Genomic DNA, 20423 nt, shown 5'->3' with positions numbered 1-20423 from the left:
AGGGGAGGATTTTCAGCAGCTACCAGTATCCGGCTCTCCAGCTGGCTCTGCAGGGCAGTGAGGTCAGCAATGCAGGCTCTGTTGTCCACAGGCTAGGACTGCGCTGGAAACGCAGATCCGGCCTGGGCTGGGTGGCCAGGGAGGGGAGGCCTGCATGAAACCTTCTCTACTGCAAACTAGAGCCAGTAGCACTCAGGGGAAAGGCAAGTCCTGTGTTGGATTATCAGATTTTCAGAAGGGGCCAAGAACAACTTTTTATGTAAAATACTTCTATTTTGAAATTCTGGCAATTAACTTTAAAAAAAAAAAAATGAAATACTGTGGTGGGCAAATTCCTGGTCGCATTTAGCCTGTGGGTGTCCCAGTTGCCGCTTCCAGGGCGAGCAGCCCGAACCCTACAGGTCAGCATGCCTGTGCTCTGATTTGGTTCCCAGGAGCCACAGAGAGGCAGGGGGCAGGCAGGTTTTCAAGGGTGCACTCATGTTGAATGTCAAGAAAGGTCAAGCCAGGCAACATTAACAACCAAGGAAAGGGCTCAGAGGACTCCCTGCCAATGCCTCCCACGCCATAGAAGCCCTCGGCTCTGGACTGTGCCCACACTACCCCTCCTCCAGGCACAGGAGGCACAGCTGCTGTTTATAAAGCCACTCCCGTTAGAAGTCCCGAATTCTCGGTGCTTCCCGTGCTAGGCGGGCTGGCTCCGAGGTGGAGAAAGTCCCCGGGGACGGCCTCTGTGCTGCAGGGCCAAGTGCCTCGGAATGGTTAACGTCTTTCTGTTTCAGAAGGAGAAATCGCTCTCAGAGACAGGGAGTTACAATAGGGCATCCATTCTCAGAAAATAACTTCTTTCAAATCAATTACCTATTCACTTTTCCAGTCCATTTAGCATCTAAACTTTCCCGCAGAGACAGGGTGAGAGATTTCAGTCAACAGCCAAACCGCTCTGGATTGCTCAGGGTCTGGGCCACGGACAGACGGAGGCACCTGCTGTGCTCACTGACAGGCGTCCCCAGGTGAACCCCAAGCCCAGCCCCTCCCCACTGTACACAGAACAGGACTGAGCCAGGGCAAGCCGGGAGCCCCGGGGCCACCCTCCTCAGACCTCTTTCCAGAGGGCCGGTGTGGTATGTAGATAGGCAGACAGCACAGGGGAACAGCTTTTCTGCTCCCCAGATTCCCCCGATTCTTCCCAGCTTGGTATCAGCGAGGTTAGCGAATCCCTTGCCAAGGGGTCAATGGGTCAGGCTGAATGTTTCAATGCTTCCAGGGAGTTGGTGTCTTCACAGAGAACAAAGCCCCTGTTTGACTTAAACCCAGCATCTGAGATCCTAAGCTGGGGGGGGGGCGGGGGAGGAGTGAGGCATCATCCTGATGGTGGAAGTTTCTTGGGGTCCAGGACACCTGAAGCTCCTGAGGTCATACCCCTTAGGTGACACCTGCACTACCTATGGCTGGGGCTGCCCTTGTCAAATCCGTCCTGCTGAGCCGGGGTCAGGAGAAGCTGAGCCTTCCTACTATCCTATAAAATACAGAGCTAATATGCTAATTAGACCGAACAGCAGAACAACTGTGCAGATGATCTTCTGACGAAGCTGGGGCTGTGAGGGCCAGCCAAGGTAGCCAAAGTCCCTTGCACAAACTTTGTGCATCTGGCCTCTAGTTGCAACATAACAGTTGTCCATGTTGGAGATTTTTTCAAGGTCTCTTTCTGGTACCTGTGGCTCTGCATTTCCTCGGCAAATCAAGAAGTCACTTTGAACAGTGCCTTCCCTGATGTCTCTGTGACCTGACTTAATTGAAAGAGATTAAAAATCCTTTCATGAAGGGGCTAGCGAGAATTGCTAGTAAAATAAGAGAAACATGAGTTTACACCTTCCCTTCATAAATATGTCTGCATCACAGAAGCATAATTCAAGATCTGTGGGAAAATGAAGTTCCTAATTTAGTACAAATGATGGACCACGCCTGAGATTCTCAGGACTGGAGGGAAAAGTATGGCCAGCAGAAATCCCCCAGGCAACAACCAATCAGCAACCCACCTTCCCATTCACTGCCCACGGCTGAGCCCGCAGGACACAGTCCCGCATTGCCCAGTGTCCCCTCTGTGCTGGGCAGAGGTGGGCATCTTTCCTGACGGGAACCCAGTGAATATCCCCGAGGCCCCAGGAGCATGTGGGCGTGGTCACTTACTCACAAACAGTAGGGAAGGACAGACCCACGAAGGCACTGGAGAGATATTCTGTGTACATTTCATTGGAGACTCCTTCCAAGTAGTATTTCTGCCATGTGTCTTCCTCAATCTGAAGGAGAGCAAGAGGAGGGTGTGAGATATTGGCAGAAAGCTACACAAGAAAAACTTGAGTTCTACCATTCTGGAAACAAAGGATTGCACTGGGTATGCGATGGTAACCTTCCTCAACAGCCAGAAACACAAGCAGGTCGCCCAGGAGAAGCTTTCCATGGCCCTGAATTCACAGGCTAGAAGTACGTTCCTCCTAAACACCCCTTCTTTTTAAACCTATCGATTCCCAAGGATGTAGAGGCATAGGTGCTCACTGCCATTTTGGTAGGCAGGTAAGCCGGTGTGACATTTTTTGAAAAGCAATTTTACAATTGTTATCAATATTTATAAAAGTCCCCATTCTCTTACATAATTCCATTTTAAGTATTCATAGCAAAAATACACGAAGGCCAGTATATAAAGACATATGTATAAGAAGATCCTTTCTATTCATACAAAATTGGAAATAACCACAAATGGTACATGTATACAATGAAATACAACAAATTAAGTTATGATGAAAATGTATATGTTAATATAGAAATTATGTAAAAGGGCACATTACTAAATAGTGTGTATAGTCTGATCCTGTTTTGTGTTGTTGTTTTTTTAATACTCTATAATTATTTGAATGCTTGTAAAGCCATGGAAAAATATAGAAAGCTTTTACCAAAAACACTAACGGTGGTTATATCTGAGATATACAATGACACCTTTTCTCTAGAGATTTCCCAAATGTCTGAAGGCCTTTACAAGGAGCATAGTTATATTACAATGAAACAATTACCTATTTCTCCTTTTTTTGGGGGGAGGGAGCAGGATTTTCCCAACCCCATATTGAATACCACAAAACACAAAATGTAGTTTCAGAGAGGTTTTACTCCAATTTTCATTAAAATGTGGGGGGTCTGTCTGATTAATCAAGTTCAATTGGTTTTCCCAAAAAATTTCTTCATGCTAAGAATTTCTGAATTTTTATTTTATTTTGGAATCAATCTTTAAAAATTATAAAGTGAATAACAACAAGAATGCTTAGCCACTCTGGGAATTTGGGGATCTCATCGCTCCCCCTGCATGCAGGCAGGCAGGCTGTGTCCTTGGGAGATGCTTTCTCCCAAGTTCATTGCCACTGGAGGTTCAATAAGAGGAAGGATGAGAGGGACTTCCCAGCCAGCGGGAAGTGGTTCTTAATAATTTCTTTTGCAGATGTTGAATTAAAAGGCATCTTGCTGATGGTCCAATGGTAAGTTAATGGGAGAATTTCAATGTTTGAACTTGAAAGAGACTGGTGAAGAGTGGGAAATGAACACCTACCACCTACTTGGTGACATTGTGGAATACAAAAAAACAACAACACAGAAATAATTTAGAAATAAATTGAATGCTCCCCGCTTCTCGGCTGCCTGCCTGCTTTGTGCTCAGTCTGGTGATTAGATTGTGTTGGTTAACCTCATTAGTGGGAGCTGCTTCTCACCTACTCCCACACGTTTCCCATTAGCCATGCACCGCTGCTGGGTGCCGCTGTTTATCTCCAAATCGGTCTTCCCCAGAGTGGGGTCTTTAAAAAACAAGGCACTCAACCATTTCTGCTGCTAAACTGTATGATTTTAAAAATTAGCTGCAGTGTGTTGAGTCTAAGCACAAACTTCCTAATTTCCTCAAAGCATAAGATTTCAACTTCTTTTTTCTCACATAAAAGTTTGCTGATTTTTTAAGCAAACATCGTTAATTCGAACTAACCTGAAAAAAACCTAGTTTTCAGTAAATAATTTGAAATATAGAACATTTTGGGCACTATACCATCAAAAACGTTTTAATGGTAAAGAAGAGAGCATATGAGGAATGCCAATGATAAGTCCTCATAGAACTATGAGAGTGAATTGTATGCTAAGAAGAATTTGGCCAGTTCTTTCAGCAGGGACATTCCATTTTATTTATTTATTTATTTATTTATTTATTTATTTATTTTATTATTATTATTATTATTTTTTATTCCTCACCAGAGGATATGTTTATTGGTTTGAGAGAGAGAAATATCAGTGTGAGAAAGAAACATCCATCCTTCGGTTCCCAGATGCACCTCCTGAATGCACCCCCAATGATGGAACCTGAAGCCTAGGTGTGTGCCCTGACTGGGAATGGAACCCACAACCTTTTTGGGATAGAGGACAACACTCTAACCAACTGAGCCATCCGGCCAGGGCAGGGACATTTGTTTTATAATGTGTTCCACACGTTCCTTATTTAAATATTAGAGTGATTTTCAAAAAGAATGAAATGAGCCTTTATCTCAATCATTTTTAATTATTGGTGATATTCCTCAATTAATGGGTTTCCATATTGTCTGTTTAGGTATGGTCAGGATTTTCATGTCTCTGTGTCCTAATGGAACTTCTCTTCAGACCAAATTTTACTGTAACCTACTGTAAATTTTACTGTCACTAAACTTTTGAAAGTAGAAATAGATATTTTGTGCAACAACAGTATTATGCATGTTTGTTTTGAACTTAGCAAAAATCATTTGTTTCACTGATTAGTTCATTCAGCAAATATTTGTTGAGCATATTAAATATCTTAGGACCTGTTCATGTTACTGATAAAATCAATTTAAACCAGTATTTCTTTCCTCATATTTTTTTTCTCTTTGCCAGAAAAAGCACCAACAATATCCAGCTATGACATATTTGACCAGAAACATCTGACTTTTACTGACTTTCTCCACGTTTCTTTTCCTACAAGTCTGCCTTTGTGGCAGATTTGAAATACTTAAGGACCAAAAGTCAAAAAATCTGGGGGAAAATATACCTATCTTTCTGGAAAGCAAAATGCCTCTTGCACATCCATAGGCAGACTCTGAGGCTGTATCTACAGTGAGGATATGGTAGCAAGTGAATTCTCTGTATACATGCTGAGGAGTCTAAATTCATAAACCAGGTTTTCACCTCTTTAACACTGTTTTCATATGAATGAGTCAACATGTTTTCTGGTTTCTAAGAAATGTTTCACACACACACACAAAAGAAACAACACCCTCCCCCCACCAACAAAAAGAACAAAACACACACACTTAAAATGGTTAAGATGGTAAATTTTATGTTATATATTCTTATCACAATTAAATTTGTTTAAAAACCATATGTACCACATAAGAGCAGAAGAATCAGTAATTCAATACTACGGAGATGCCTTAATCCTTAGGGGCAAGGATGACAAGTTGTGATGGAACAAGGACAGTCACGGGCAGTCCCATCAGGAGAGTCATGTGCAAGCAAACACCAGCCTATGACACTGCAGTGGTCACCAGCCCACTCAGCAGACCTCACTCTCCATCCCCAGGCCAGGTGCCAATGGTGACTTCTTATTCAGGTTTACCTTTCTGTCTCAAGCATGGCATTTCCACAAGTGTGGAAAAGCGGAAGTGCAGGTTCCTTTTATCTTTGTCGGCAACAATGAGATGCACTCTCAGGAAGGGAAAAACAAGTGTAGAATATGTCTAGTTTAAGGCGCTGTGGTGAACACAGAGGAAAGGCCAGTGTACAAAGAAATCTAGAGAGGGTACAGTGAGTTTGGTCATGATGATTTGCCTTTCACAAAAGACAACCCTGGGGCACAGAGAGGTTAAGTAACCCCCTGAAGGTCACAAAGCAATGAGTAGGACAAACAGGATTTAGAGTTCATGTTCTTTCTTTTTGTTTTTGTTTTAATATATATATATATATATTTTATTGATTTCAGAGAGAACAGGAGAGGGAAAGAGAGATAGAAACATTAATGATGAGAATCATTGATTGGCTGCCTCCTGCACGCCCCCTACTGGGTGGGGATTGAGTCCACAACCCCGGGCATGTGCCCTTGACCAGAATTGAACCCAAGACCCTTCAGTCTGCAACTGATGCTCTATCCACTGAGCCAAACCAGATAGAGCCAGAGTTCATGTTCTTAATCACCTACCATATTACCTCTGGCTAGAAATTATAGGTCAATATAGGAAAGCAGTGATGCTAAAGTTTGGAGGCCAGGAAAGACTTTCTGTATATAAGCACCTAAGAGGGAAATATCAGATCAGAACAACTTCAGGGATTCAAAATCCTACTCCCTGGAGCCCACGACTTTGTGAGAGGCCAGCAGGAGTAACAATGATTTCACGTCAAGCTGAAAGACTTCAGGCCTCATCATAGAGTATTACGGGCATCAATTCTATTCTATACAATGGAACCATCCGAGCCTCCAGTTCTTTCCTAAAATAGTACATGCTGTTCTCCACATCTGTGTTGTCAATGTATTTTTAACTGTAATATGAACACTTCTCTGCAGAAAAATGAAGGAATGGGACCAAAATGACTTAGGGAAAGGAGCCAAAATTAATTTGCCAGTCATTCAGCAATCTGTCAAAGGCAAAGCATTGCCTGAGGCAGCAAGTTGTCCTCCTCTTATCCCACCAAACTCCAGCTGTTCCAGAAAAGCACTTAGGAAGATGCTCGGGTGACCTGTGCATCAAAACCCCACAGAATCCTCAGGGAGAAAAGGAATCGAGCCACTGGCCAGCTCATCTCCTTTTCATGGTTTTACTCATGGGCCCTTCATTAACTAATTTTTCAACCAGTGAGTTCCACCCCCCAAGAAAATGGCTGATGGCTCTGTCATCAAAGGCACCTTCCAACTATCTTTAGAACCATCCGCCTGGCTCTGGGAGAAGGAACACCTTCTTGATTCCAATTCTGCACGTGTTACTAATGATCGGTCGTAATGACACCTCTTCTATTTTATGCTTTCCCTGATGAGCGTGAAACTGTGTTTCTCTAATGTTAACAGCCCGGTGAATGTGGAGAATCAACCATCCCAGCTGGGCTGCGTTACAAGCATCACGATTTCTGTTCCAGCAATGAGTCAGGATAGCCATGCTGATTGCAGCCAAATCATTTTGTAAAAGTCTATCCCTACCTCCAGAGTCATCTAAATAATTCCAAGGATGATCACATTCCAATCCTTAGTTAATTGAAAACAAGTACATTATTTTAATCCAAATATATGTTATATTGTGTACATCAGAAATAATGAACTGAAAGGAAATTATGAAAACCAATGACCGTTATTCAAATAGCTGCAATAAGAAGAGGTGAGTCGTAATACACATGTGAACATTGCCCAAAACTGGTAGTAGGAGGCCAGTCTACTAGCAGATTATTGTTACATTTATAATTTTTTTTAAAGTATCTGAATTCTCAGCTCATATCCTGCCTCTATAATGTGACAGTCTTTATAATGTGACAATTTTAAAACAGTGCACTGACATCAACTGGCCAATGTACCTTAGATCCCATCGGAACATATTTATTCTTTTTTCTCTCAATATTATTATTATTTTATTTCATTTTCATATACAAAAAAGATAAAACTTGAAATACTTCTAGATTTTTCCTCTTATTCTGTTGGGGTGTGGCTGCTTATTCTTACAAAAAAGAGAGAGTCCACAGAAAGTGTCAGGCCCCTGATTACAATTATAAAGGGAAGCAGCATGTATGGGGCTCCAGGAGGATGAAGGTGTGGCTGGTGACTAAAATGAGGGGAATCACTGTCCCCTCCTTCAACAGCACAAGTGTGCTCTGTTCTTGGGAAACATCTGCTTTCACGCTGTGTCTAAGGGTCTCTTGCTGGAAAGAACGATGTTGAGGACAACTGAATGTTGAGAAGACTTCATCCCGGGCACCTGGGTTCTATCTCTCCTCCGTTTCCTTCTAAGTTTCCAGTTTAACAAACGTGCCCCAATTGTTATCCACGGGCATGTGGCTCTCTTCCTCTCTTACTTCCTGGCCTCTACATTCTTTAGTATAATTACACCACCCAAACCAACTTCCAGAACTAAAAACCAACACATTTGGCTCAATGGATAGAGCGTTGGCCTGAGGACTCAAGAGTCCAGGTTTGATTCTGATCAAGGGCATGTACCTTGGTTGCAGGCACATCCCCAGTGGGGAGTGTGTAGGAGGCAGCTGATCGATGTTTCTCTCTCATTGATGTTTCTAACTCTCTATCCCTCTCCCTTCCTATCTGAAAAAAAGAATCAATAAAATATATTAAAAAAGTAAATAAAAACAACACGTTTGAATCTGGCTCGCTTAGGTCCTCACGGATGGTAGGACAGGGACTGCCTCTGTGCCCAGCTTTCTGGGGGTGGAAAAGCTGGCGATCCAGTTGAAACCAAAGGAAAGATGCAGAAGAGCTGGGGAGCGAGTGGTACTGTGCACCTTTCAGAATACGTTTCTTTCTTATGCCTACCACGGCTGTCCTTGGATGTGGACATGGGTCGGAGGCCCTTCTGATGGCAGCATTGCACGTTGGGGACTCTATAACCATTTGGCATCCCTCAACGATAGCCCATTTCAGACTGCATTGTCCAGAATGTGAGGGCAGGCAAAAAGGATCTCGGATTTTTCCAAAGGCTTCAGGACTATGTCAATTAGAACAAATTATTTGAGATCTGATGGAATGCCAGATAACTGGTTGCTTAAGTGCTGGATGAATAAATAAACAACACCAAAGACACATTTCGGGGTAGTCTTGAGCCAAGTCTCTTATTCCCAGACTAGTGGGCTGCAGACTATCAAATAAGATTTCTCCCATCACACATTATGAAAAAAATGAATCCATATGAGGTATTCAGTGAGAACAGACCACACCACAAAGTATTAGTGCACATGGCATTTCCCCACTATGCTCCCCCAGCCCAGATTATTTCAGAAGAAACAAAAAGTGCCAGAGGGACTGGAGGTAAAAGAATGGTTAGCAGAAAGCATGATATGAGAACTTTTAAAAAGAATAATTATTGCCCAGCTGGCATGGCTCAGTGGTTGAGCATCCATCTAGAAAGCAGGAGATCATGTTTTGATTCCTGGTCAGGACACATGCCCAGGTTTGAGGCTTGATCCCCAGTAGGGGGTGTGCAGGAGATGGCTGATCCATAATTCTCTCTCATCATTGATGTTTATCTCTATTTCTCTCCCTGTCCCTTCCTCTTTGAAATCAATAAAAAAAAATTTTCTTTAAGAATAATTATTTAGAAACTAGAGGCCTGGTACATGAAATTCATGCCTTGGGGTGTGTGTGGGGGGAATACCCGTAAGCCCAGCCTGCACCCTCTCCAATCTGCGACCCCCTCTCACGACCCAGGACTGCTGGCTCCCAACTGCTTGCCTGCCTTACCTTTCTGATTGCCCCTAACTGCTTCTGCCTACCAGCCGGATCACCCCCTAATCAATCCTGCCAACCTAATTGCCCCTAACTGCCCTCCACTGCAGGCCTGATAACTCCTAACTGCCCTTCTCTGCAGGCCCAGTTGCCCCCAACTTCCCTTCTCTGCCAGCCTGGTCACCCCTAACTGGCTTAATTGCCTTCAACTGCTCTCCCTTGCAGGTCTGGCCCCTCCCAACTGCCCTCCCTTGTAGGTCTAGTCCCTCCCAACTGCCCTCTCCTGCTGGCCATCTTGTGGCAGCCATCTTGTGTCCACATGGGAGCAGCCATCTTTGACCACATGGGGGCAGCCATCTTATGTGTTGGAGTTACAGTTAATTTGCATCTTACTCTTTTATTAGATAGAATAGAGGCCTGGTGCACAGGTGGGAGCAGGCTGGTTTGCCCTGAAGGGTATCCTGGATCAGGGTGGGGGTTCCCTTGAGGTGTGGGGTGGCCTGGGGGAGGGGCCTGTGGTGGTTTGCAGGCCGGCCACGCCCCCCAGCCACGCAAGCAGAGGTCTTGGTATCTGGGATTTATTTATCTTCTATAATTAAAACTTTGTAGCCTTGAGCGGAGGCCAGGGCCAACCAGGAAGCTTGGCTTCCTCCTTTGCCAGGGAAACTCAAGCCTCCTGCTCTCTCCGTGGACACACCCATCTTGGTTGGGTTGATTTGCATACTCAATCCTGATTGGCTTGTGGGCATGGCTTTGTGGGCATAGTGGTGGTACGGTCAATTTGTATGTTTCTCTTTTATTAGTGTATATTATTTAAGAAAGTATTACCTAAGTGGCAGAAAATGGGTGGGTTTTTTTCAATACATAGAAGACCTTCTACTCTCTTCTTATATTTTCTCCAATGTAGCAAAGGTGTTTAGGCTTAAGAGATGACAGACTTTTCTAAAGATTGGTCTAATTACTGTCTATCCAAATATGACTTTGTTTTTGCAATCTTGCTAATAGTTAATAGCATCCTCGTTTAGTTTCGAATAATAAGGTTCTTAAAATATCCCTAAGACAATTCTAATTTGGCAGAGGGAGCAGCACATGCTCTCCCATAGGCTAAGCAACCTTCTTGGGGAATACGTCAGCCCCCTACCCAGGATATCCCAGGCCAGAGCTCCTAAGCCCACGTGAGGTGAGGAACCAGGATTTTATTTTTATTTCTAATATCTATTCTTCTGCAGACAAAAACTTCTGAAAACTCTTACAAAAACAAATCCCAAAACAAGAAGAAAAAGAAATGAAAAGACAAGACATGCAAAGCACAAGATTTTTATCATGAGATTCAACCAATATAAAATCAATCTGCCAATTGCTTTAAAAGTTTCAATGTGCTTCCTCCCGTGTTCTTCCTTATCTCTGGGAGGACTGGGGGCAAACAGTTCACAGGACCCTCCATGGATGGCGACTGTGGTTGTGCTAGCCATACTCTACCTCACAAACCTTCCTTTCCCTAGTTTCCCCAGGTGTCCATGAAGCTCAATTATTCTCAAGTAAGATTTTCCAAAATAAGTGACTAATACACTTACTGTGAGCATAAGGGAGAGCAGAGCAGGTTCTAGGGTGTCCCCATTAAAACGGGGGTCATTTTGAAGGCAGACAATTTTGTCTGGATCTCCAGTGCCCGGAACAATGCTGGGATCATAGCAGTAGCTCAATGATATGGTCGAGTGGATGAAATAAATTTGGGAAGCACTGGATTTAACAAAGCCAAGTGGGATTTTTTAGGGCAGTATTTGGAGTACTTAATACATTAGGATGAACTGTAAGTCTCCAGGGGGAAACTTGGTGTTTAGTCACCGAATCCACTGTTCTAAGGAGCAGCTCGTGGAGAATTACTTTATATATAGTCAATATAGGCACAGAGTTAAATTTTTTTAACATTTTCTAATGGTGGTGTGCCTCGTGATTTTTTTCATGAAACAAGTGTGCCTTTGCCCAACAAAGGTTGAAAAACACTGATCTAAACTGTGCCCTCCCTGACTGCCCGCCGCGGCGTTTCCCTTGATCCTTCAGCACAAACAGCTCTCTCTATGGCCTAGTCCCTCCCAACTGCCAGTGGTCAAAGTCAAGCTTCCAGAAGTTCACAGTGTGTGCCTCCTCCCTGGCAAGGCCGCACTACATTTCCCCAGCTGATGTGCTCAGCCTCATGTTAATGGGAATGCGAGATGGTGCCCACCTCCAGGGATGCTGGGAGGCTGGACAGATGACCCACATAGAATGCATAGAACACTGCCTGGCCCAAAGAAAGCAGCCAGTACCTACCATAAGCTACCATCACAGCATCTGAGTCTCCCAACAGCTCATAAGAACTACAAGAAAGCAGAACTGGGAACATGAGGCCCTGCTTGTGCACTGAACTTTTGCATCTTCTAGAAAACACGGCACAGGCCCTTGTGAGAGGTGCTTAATGAATATTTCCGAGCAAGACAAAACTGGAGGAAGACACAAAGTGACACCCACCATTTTTCCAGGCATTTAACCACAAGTGCTATCTCTTCATAGCATTTAGTGTCAGACCGTGGATGAGCCTACTCTGCCTCCAAATGCTGAAAACTTCTTCATTCTCAAGATCTAATAAAGAGCATGTGCCATTGGGTCCTTTTTAAACTTCCCAGAAAACTTCTTACGATAAGCGATAGTCTTCTGAGAAATGTTGTCATCACAGAGCATCTTGGGTTACTCATTAGCAAGTGGCTTACGGTTCCCTCAATTCAAAACCCAATAACATGGAGGCCTGGATTTGAAAGAAGGAACTCTCAGGAGCTGGTGCATCGCCAGCAACCTCACCAAAGTCCTTCCTCCTGCTGGTGAGGAGTCCCACCGCCACCCTTATGGAAAGGAACCCCTTTCTCAGTCCCATGCTATCTTCCTCATGGGACTTCGCCCTTCATTTGTCCCTTGTCTTCGTTTTATGGATTCCAATGTTTCCAATGAATCAATATTGGAGTCAAACAACAATGCAATAGCCAATAGACTGAGCCCATTAAGGACTGTATTTGGCAATGAAATTACTTTTAAATTCTCAAATTGAGGCCAAAAATAACCCGTTGGCTGCTTATTTATTTATTTATATATTTAGAACTGGGAGGAGATGAAACAAGTTAGAAAAGCATATGAGTTTGCACAGGAATTATGAGCTTGCTTTGGATGAGACAAACCACTAGAGCAGCTTATACTTCTGCAGAACCTTCAGAATTTTAGACAGTTTGGTGAGAATCCCACTGCATCCACTGATGTTAACACTTGGAGTAATTTCTCACCAGTGGGCACATCTAAAAGCTTATTTAACTAGTCTCCCAAGGCTCTGAGTCTATTGCTTGTGCATGGGAATTGCCCAAGGTCTTAGACAAATGCAGTTTCTGATGCTGTGGTCCCGGGGTGGGGTCTCAAATTGCATTTCTGACAAGCTCCCCAAACAACATTGATGCTGCCCAAACACTTTGAGTACCAGGATCTATTCCCAAAGACAGTGAAGACTGGCAAACAAGTATTTTCCATCATGCCCTTATGGACCAGAGTTCAATCACAGTCAAAGGATTTGAGTTAGAGATGAAAAGGAATGTTTTCCAAGAGTATTACTAAATACTGGAGCCAGATAGAGCGTGATTGTAGCTAATTAAGTACAAGATGGGTATCCAAGTGTTTTGGGTTGCTGTGGTCATTAGTCAAAGCAATATTTCAAGGATCCAGATTTATCAGCATGGTCTCTCTCCATTGATCCAGTGACCCCACTGATAGCTTAGTCTCCATTTCAATGTGGCCTGTGTAAAGGGGGAGCAATGATGTGGCTATATTTAATTCAATTAAAAATAAAGTTTCAGAAAATGGCCCTCATTTGTATCCCTAATTTCTATTCAACTTTCCCATTTTAGGACACTGTGCTGAGTGTGAGGATGAAAGCACTTGCCAACTCAGTCCCATTTTAGTGACAGCAGATTCTGAATACTTATGTCTCCTATCGCCGTACAATACGGCCTAATAAAGGCGAGCCAAAGAGACTAGATTTCATTTCAGAGCAAAGGGTTCGCCTATAAACTTTTGCTTTCTGGCTGAGCAGAGCCATTCCGGCCACGAGCATAAATTGTGCTAGCTGTAGGTATCCGGGCGATGGGGGAGCCAAATGGGTTATTTGTGAGCCAGGTATCCAAGGCAGAGGCACCCGCTTTATTGTGTATTCATTGTTATCTGGGAAATCTGTTGCCAGCTAGAGAATATTTTTGCAGGAAGTTAGAAATGACTTCAGAAATCCCCCTCTGTCGCTTCCTAGCGTGGATGTTAGGCCTCATCAAAAAGACATTTGGTGCAGAAATTGGAAATGGGCAGCCTATAAATTGCTGAGGTATTTAGCTGGGTTTAGCAGTTTGCTTATAAGAGGGGCCATGATCCTGCATGCAGGAGCAATGTACAAAGTACATCAGGCTCTGGGTTCAAATCCCAACTTCACTAAGTGCCTCTGGGCAACCTGTGTAACCCCTCCAAACCTCAATCCCCTCACCTGCAAAATGAGAGCACCAGTGGTACTGACCTCCTAGGAAGACAGCTGAAATGAAGGGAGACATGGAAAGTGTTTAGCATAGTGTCGGGTGCTCTTGTGGTTGGATCACATTAAAATATGGCATTTGTTTAGTATGCACCCTATAGATGTTCTATAAATGTCAGCTATCATTTTAAGTAATAATGAGTGATGATGATGTTGGTGATGGGGATGGGGATAATGATGATAATGGTGAAGGTGATGGTGATGATGTTGATGTTGGTGTTGGTAACAATGATGACCTCCCTACTGCTCACACAAAGGAACACAGGCTAGTTAGAGGTTGGGCTTGTGATTCATGGCTTCCTGTTGTTTAGCTAATTCTAGAAAAGCCTGGAACATCACTGATTATCAGGTGATCCTCTGGCCTGAAGAGAAACACTAAGCAGCTTGAATCTGTCTCCTAAACAAAGCAGTGTTCTGGAATGTTTTCCCTCCTCTCCACCTCTCAGTGGCCAGCAAGTTCACTCTGAATAGGTACAATGACAAGAGATAGGTTACATATTTGGAGAAAATGATGGTCTCCCAAAAGAAGGGCCATGTGTGGACAGCAACTCTAAAGTGAGGCAGAAAGACTCAGCTTAGCTTTCTGAAAGGAGCCCCAACTAGATTAGCTCCTTCTGGTTCCTGGACTTGACTCTTGCCCACATCCTTCAACTGGGGGCTCTCTACACCTATTCTTATCTCCCATCCTCCTTCCCAACAAATGGCTTTGCTCCTGGTTTCCAAGACTGATTTTGATGCCTGGAGCATCCTTGGTCCACAGGACAGGCATGCTAATACACTGGTGCTTGTTCAAATGTTATCGCTAAAAATACCTGTTCAAATTGTGTTTGGAGGAGAGGCTGAGCACTGGGTGGGGGGATAAGAGAGAAGATTGACCACTGGTGAGAGACCTCAGCCTATCCTGGCTGCAGCAGTTCATTTCAGTTCGGCCCCCCTTCTGCATACTCCCTGCACCAACATGAAAGCCTGGGGTTATGTGGATTCATCCTTTTAGGAGGCAAGTTAGAGAATACCTGTTGTTGCCTCAACATGCCTCTTGGGAGAAAGGACCCCATCCCTCTGACCCCAAAGAATTCACCAAAGCATTCCTTTCAACCATGAATTGTATGCCTCCTCAGAACAGTCCTGAAGGGCCCACTTTTCTCCTTGTTGGATTTCTGGAATCTGCTTAGCACTTGTTATAGCTCAGTATCCCCAGAAAGCTGCCAGCCTAGCCCTCACTCTGCAGGTGTTATGAGGCAAGAAGAAAGAGATGCCTTGTGATGGTCCCGTTTGGGCAGGGAGAGGCATCTGACCCCTATGCTCACTGGTCATGAGCAGTTTCAGTCCTTCAGGCAGGATTGCTGCTCTCTGAGTTCTCACAAGTAACTGATTCCAGCACAGTCTCCTCTGAGTTAATGTCAGCACAGGCTCTGTCCTGGGCAAGGCTGCACTTGTTAGATGGGCTTTCGTTACATATAGGAAAGAATAGAGGGTCTCCATTCACTGCAGAGGCTTGGGAAAAGCCAGATAGATGCACCCAGCATCCCAGCTTTCTCTTATTTGAGCAGAGAGAATCTTCCAGCCCCCAGGGCGGGGGTGGGTTGGGGGAGTTGAAAGGACCAGAGTCACTTAGGCTGATGAACAATGCCTCTGCCCTAGAAAATGTATTCAAGCAGAAAATTCTGCTAACTCTATCTCGCCACAAAGAGTTCCAGGGACCTCCCCCAACAGTAGTCATTTACAAAGATGTTGGCAACACAGAATTGTAAGCAATATAGGGAAGGATGCTTTTATGCCACCCCAGAGGATAACTTTATCTTAGGTTCATCCTTCTTTCTTCTCCCATCAGTGACCCAAGAAAAACCCAATCCCACGTCTCATCACAAACAGAAACCCAAATAGTACCACCCTCTTCTAAGCAGGAAGAAGGGGGTGAGGTGCATTCATACACTGATGATGTCTCCAACCACTTTGCACAGTGGATGAAGATAAAGCTCAAAAAGATTGAGTAATCAGTCTAAGGTCTTGCTGCAAATCATGGGCTAAATCAGTCTTATAACTCATCTCCCACCCGTTCCTTGGCCCACTGCACAACTACACAACTGTCCTCACACTGTACAAGGGAGGGAGGGGAGGGAGAGAAGGGAGAGAGAGGGCTGTGCTGGCAAATTTAGATAACACAGTGGTCCATGGTTATATTTCCTGAATAAGGAAATACATTCCAAGATCTCTGGATGGTCAGGTCTAATACCTAATCTAAATTCTAAAAGGAACCCCAATAATTCCCCTCTCACTCGTTCTTTCCTCACTAGTCTATTCAAGGAAAAGAAAAAATACCCAACTACTAAAATAAATGGCCATCTCGCTACCACACTTTAGCTAAAACAATAAATGCATAGAAATTCCTTAAGAAATGATACTTCCCTTGTCACCTATACACAAAGGAAAGACTTGATTCAATCCACTGTCCTAAAAAGCAATGCCATAAATATGGAGACTAGGATGAAATATAGACTTCCGTTGTCAGATTGACAGCAAAGAGATTTTGCAAACCAAGGTCATAGGCATAGAGATATCTGTTAGTTCTCAGTGGGCAGAGACACTCTACCTACTGGCACAGTATGGGGGAAAAGGAGAAAGTGATATCTCTCACTCACACGTCAATTAATGCCATCGACTTCCATCCTACTCCCCAATGCCTAGTGCATACAAAGCCCAGTGTCTGGGCAGGGCACCTGTATTTCTTTGATCTTGAAACCCTTATCAGTGGGACTGCATCATTCTTGTTACTGTGAAATACATGTGGCAGTTAATGATAAAAACTGCAAAAATTATATCCCGTTGAAAGGTTTATCTCATGCCATTTTTTAGGATGGCAGATAGATGCCTAAATTGATCTGGGCATCATTTGACTGGTGTCCCAAAGTTTCTCTAAATCAGCCAGATGAGTCTGAAGTTGAAACAGCAACCTCACATTGTTCTATTGGGAGAGGTGCTGGATTCCCCTGCCCCACAGTTTGCCACACCATTAGCCTGTGATGTAAAGGCAGACTACCTCAAACTCATCCCAAACGGAATGAGTATTAAATATGCTAAAGGACATTATGACAATGGCAGTACCTTGGAGGCAATAATCTCCCTGGTCCAGCTGTAAAGGACAAACATGGAATATGGCATCTATGGTGCTCTCTGGGCTTCTGTTCTGGATGAGATGGAGTAAGCACACTCCCCCCTGTATCTTCCACTGAATGTATCTATCACATTTGGACAGAATGCATAGAGCAGCTATCTGAAAGCTCTGAGAAGTAAAAAGCAGCTGGCAGATTAGGAGAAATAACCGGAACAGGAAGGACCACCAAATCAGCAGTGAGTTTACCACTGTTTTTCCTCTGGTATCCTTGCCATGACCTTAAGGCAGCCCAAACCTCCTACGTGAGCACCAGGATGCGAGCAGAGCAAGCGCTCAGTTGGTTGGGCATCTTCCTGCGCACGGAAAGGTGGTGGATTCTATTCCTGCTGAGGGGCATGCAGGAGGCAGCCAATCAATGTTTCTCTCTTACATTGATGTTTCTCTCTTTCTTCCTCTCTCTTTCAAAATCCATTGAAAATGTCTAAAAAATGTCTAAAAAGCAATGCCATAAATATGCTGTCAGATTGGCAGCAAAGCAGTGCAGGGAATCCCTAACACTTAGAGAAAATAGGGGAAACCATAGTTTATCTTTTTGTTTTTAAATTATTTTCTCACACCCCCCCCCCCCCACACACACACAAGCATCCAGTGGTACTATTATAGTAGCAGCAGCAGCAGCAGCAATGGGAGCTGGAAGGAGGTAGGAAACCTTTTCTGGCTAGAGGATTTGAGGCCCCAAGAGAGTGGAGCAAAGCCCTGTTATTTTCTTTTTAAAAAATACGTTATTACTTTAATAGAGAGAGGAAGAGAAAGATAGAGAAACCAAGATGTGAAAGAGATACATGGGTCTGTTGCCTCCCATTGACCAGAAATTGAATCAGCAAGCTGGGCATGGGCCCTTACCAGGAATTGAACCTGCGACTTTTTGGGACAATGCATGGGACAATGTTCAACCAACTCAGCCACACCAGCCAGGGCAGTCCTATTGCTTTTTATCTATCTTTGTCCTCCCATTGGTTGTCCCTAGTCACTGAAATAGCAAAGCAACATTTTTTTAAAGCCCCGGATTTTTGGTCAGAATATAAAAAGGAAAACCCCATGAAATAGAAAGTTTCCTGGAGATCTCAGAGAAAGAAGACTTGGAAAAGTAGCCCCTTGTAATTGTTTATGAATTTTGGAGCCCACCCTGAGCTGTGTGCATGGACGGAACTGACCTTACACAGCATATATAAATTTTGAGAACTAAACTATAACATAGTCTATGGCCCAGTATGAGACGGCTATGGAACAGATTCAAAGAGCAATGCCGACACTTTGAAAACTCAACTACCATTGGAATCATATGCCATAGAAGCTCGGTCAGAACTTGCAGCTTAAAATCAAACAGGTCAATTTGGGCCAAAATAAAATTATCAACATTTTTTAAGATTTATACAAGACTTAGAGTTGCACAATAAAATAATCAAGATGTTCAGAATATAATAAAAAATAACTTGGCATCTGAATAACCAGAAAATATCTCAACTTGCATCTAAAGCCTAGATGGCACAGATATTAGAATTGTCTAAATAAGAGCCTTAAAGTTATTATAAAAGTGTTTCAATAACTAAATGAGAACACTTCTATAAAGAATTGAAAGATAGAAGGCCTTAGTAAAGAAACAAGAGAAAATTAATCACATGGAAACTCTAAAATTGAAAATACAATAACTAATGTATTATAGATGGGCTAAATAACAGAATGGAGATGATAGAGAAGGGAATCAATAAACTTAAATCAACAGAAATTGTACAATTTGAACAACAGAGAATATTTTAAAAAATGAATAGAGTCTTAGGTTTCTGTGGAATATTAGAAAAAGGCCCAGCTTTTGTCTTATAGGAAACCCAGAAGGATAGCAGAAATTGTGCAGTACTGAAAAAAAAAATATTTGAAGAAATAATGAATAAAAACTTCCTAAATTCCACCAAAGATAAACTTATCACTTCAAAAATCTCATTGGGATGCATATGTCCTTTCTGATTGAGAAAAAATGGACATATGTAATACTTTCAACAATAAAGATGAAATATACAATATATACTAAAGGCCCGGTGCACGAAATTCATGCACAGGAGAGGAGAGTCCCTCAGTCCCGCCTGCACCCTCTCGCAATCAGGGACACCTTGGGGGATGTCCAACTACTGGGTTAGGCCCAATCCCTCTTGCAATCTGGGACCACTAGATCCTAACTACTCACCTGCCTGATCACCCTAACCACTCTGCCTACCTGATGGTCCCTAACTGCTTGCTTGCTTTCCTGCTGGCCTGTAACTGCCTCTGCCTCAGCCTCTGCCACTAAGACTTTGTCCTGAAGGTCATTCGGCTGTCTGGTCTAATTAGCCTATTATATTTTTAATATACACTGAGTGGCCAGGTTATTATGATCTCTGAACACATAATAATCTGGCCACTTAGTATAATATATATATATATTCATGCACCAGGCCTCTATATATTAGAGGCCTGGTGCATGAATTCATGCATGGGTGGGGTCCAGCCAGCCTGACCAAAGGGAGGGACATGGGCAGTTGGCCCGCTTGCCTGCTGGTTGAACTCCTGGTTGAGGGGACAATTTTCATGTTAGGTTTTTATTATATAAGATATACACTGAGTGGCCATATTATTATGCGTTCAGAGATCTTAGTAATCTGGCCACTCAGTGTGTGTGCGTGTGTGTGTGAACAAAATTAAAAGCTGATCCATTGAAAAGATAAGCAAAATTTGTATATAGTAAGACAGACAAAAAAAAGAAAGACACACATTACAAAACCAGGAATGAGGGAAGAGGTTATCACTCCATACCATGCAGACATTAAATGGACAATAATGGGAAATTATGAACAACTTTACGTACATAAATTGAGCAACTCAGTTAAATTAAACTAATTCCTCAAACCCCTTAAACTGCCACAACTCACCCAAGATTACATAAATAACCTGAATAGACCTATAACTATTAAAGAAATTGAATTACTCTTTAAAAACCTTTGGGAAAAGAAATTCAGGTCCAGATGGTTTCATTAGTGAATTCTATTAAGCACTTGAAGAAAAACTATCATCAATTCTACACAATCCCTTCCAGAGAATAGAAGGGAAAATACTTTCGTACTCATTTTCTGAAACCAACTAAAATCAGACATGGACAGTATAAGTAATACCCACTTGAAAACATTAAAAAAATCTTTATAAAAACATTAGCAAATTAAATCTACCCA

General features: G+C 43.1%; 1 protein-coding gene across 28 annotated transcripts in view; it reads right to left on the bottom strand.

The window, feature by feature from the left end:
• Positions 1-20423, bottom strand: part of KCNMA1 (potassium calcium-activated channel subfamily M alpha 1) — a 669206-nt gene that overhangs the window by 149049 nt on the left and 499734 nt on the right. For all 28 annotated transcript variants that reach the window (XM_045581697.1, XM_036438142.2, XM_045581694.1 and 25 more), the window contains exon 15: positions 2191-2300. In XM_045581697.1, the coding sequence (XP_045437653.1) occupies positions 2191-2300 (110 nt within the window). The remainder of the gene's footprint in view (positions 1-2190; positions 2301-20423) is intronic.

This window comes from Pipistrellus kuhlii, unplaced genomic scaffold (genome assembly GCF_014108245.1).
Source record: "Pipistrellus kuhlii isolate mPipKuh1 unplaced genomic scaffold, mPipKuh1.p scaffold_m20_p_15, whole genome shotgun sequence".
Classification (NCBI taxonomy): Eukaryota; Metazoa; Chordata; class Mammalia; order Chiroptera; family Vespertilionidae; genus Pipistrellus; species Pipistrellus kuhlii.
This window is presented reverse-complemented; position numbering and strand designations above follow the sequence as displayed.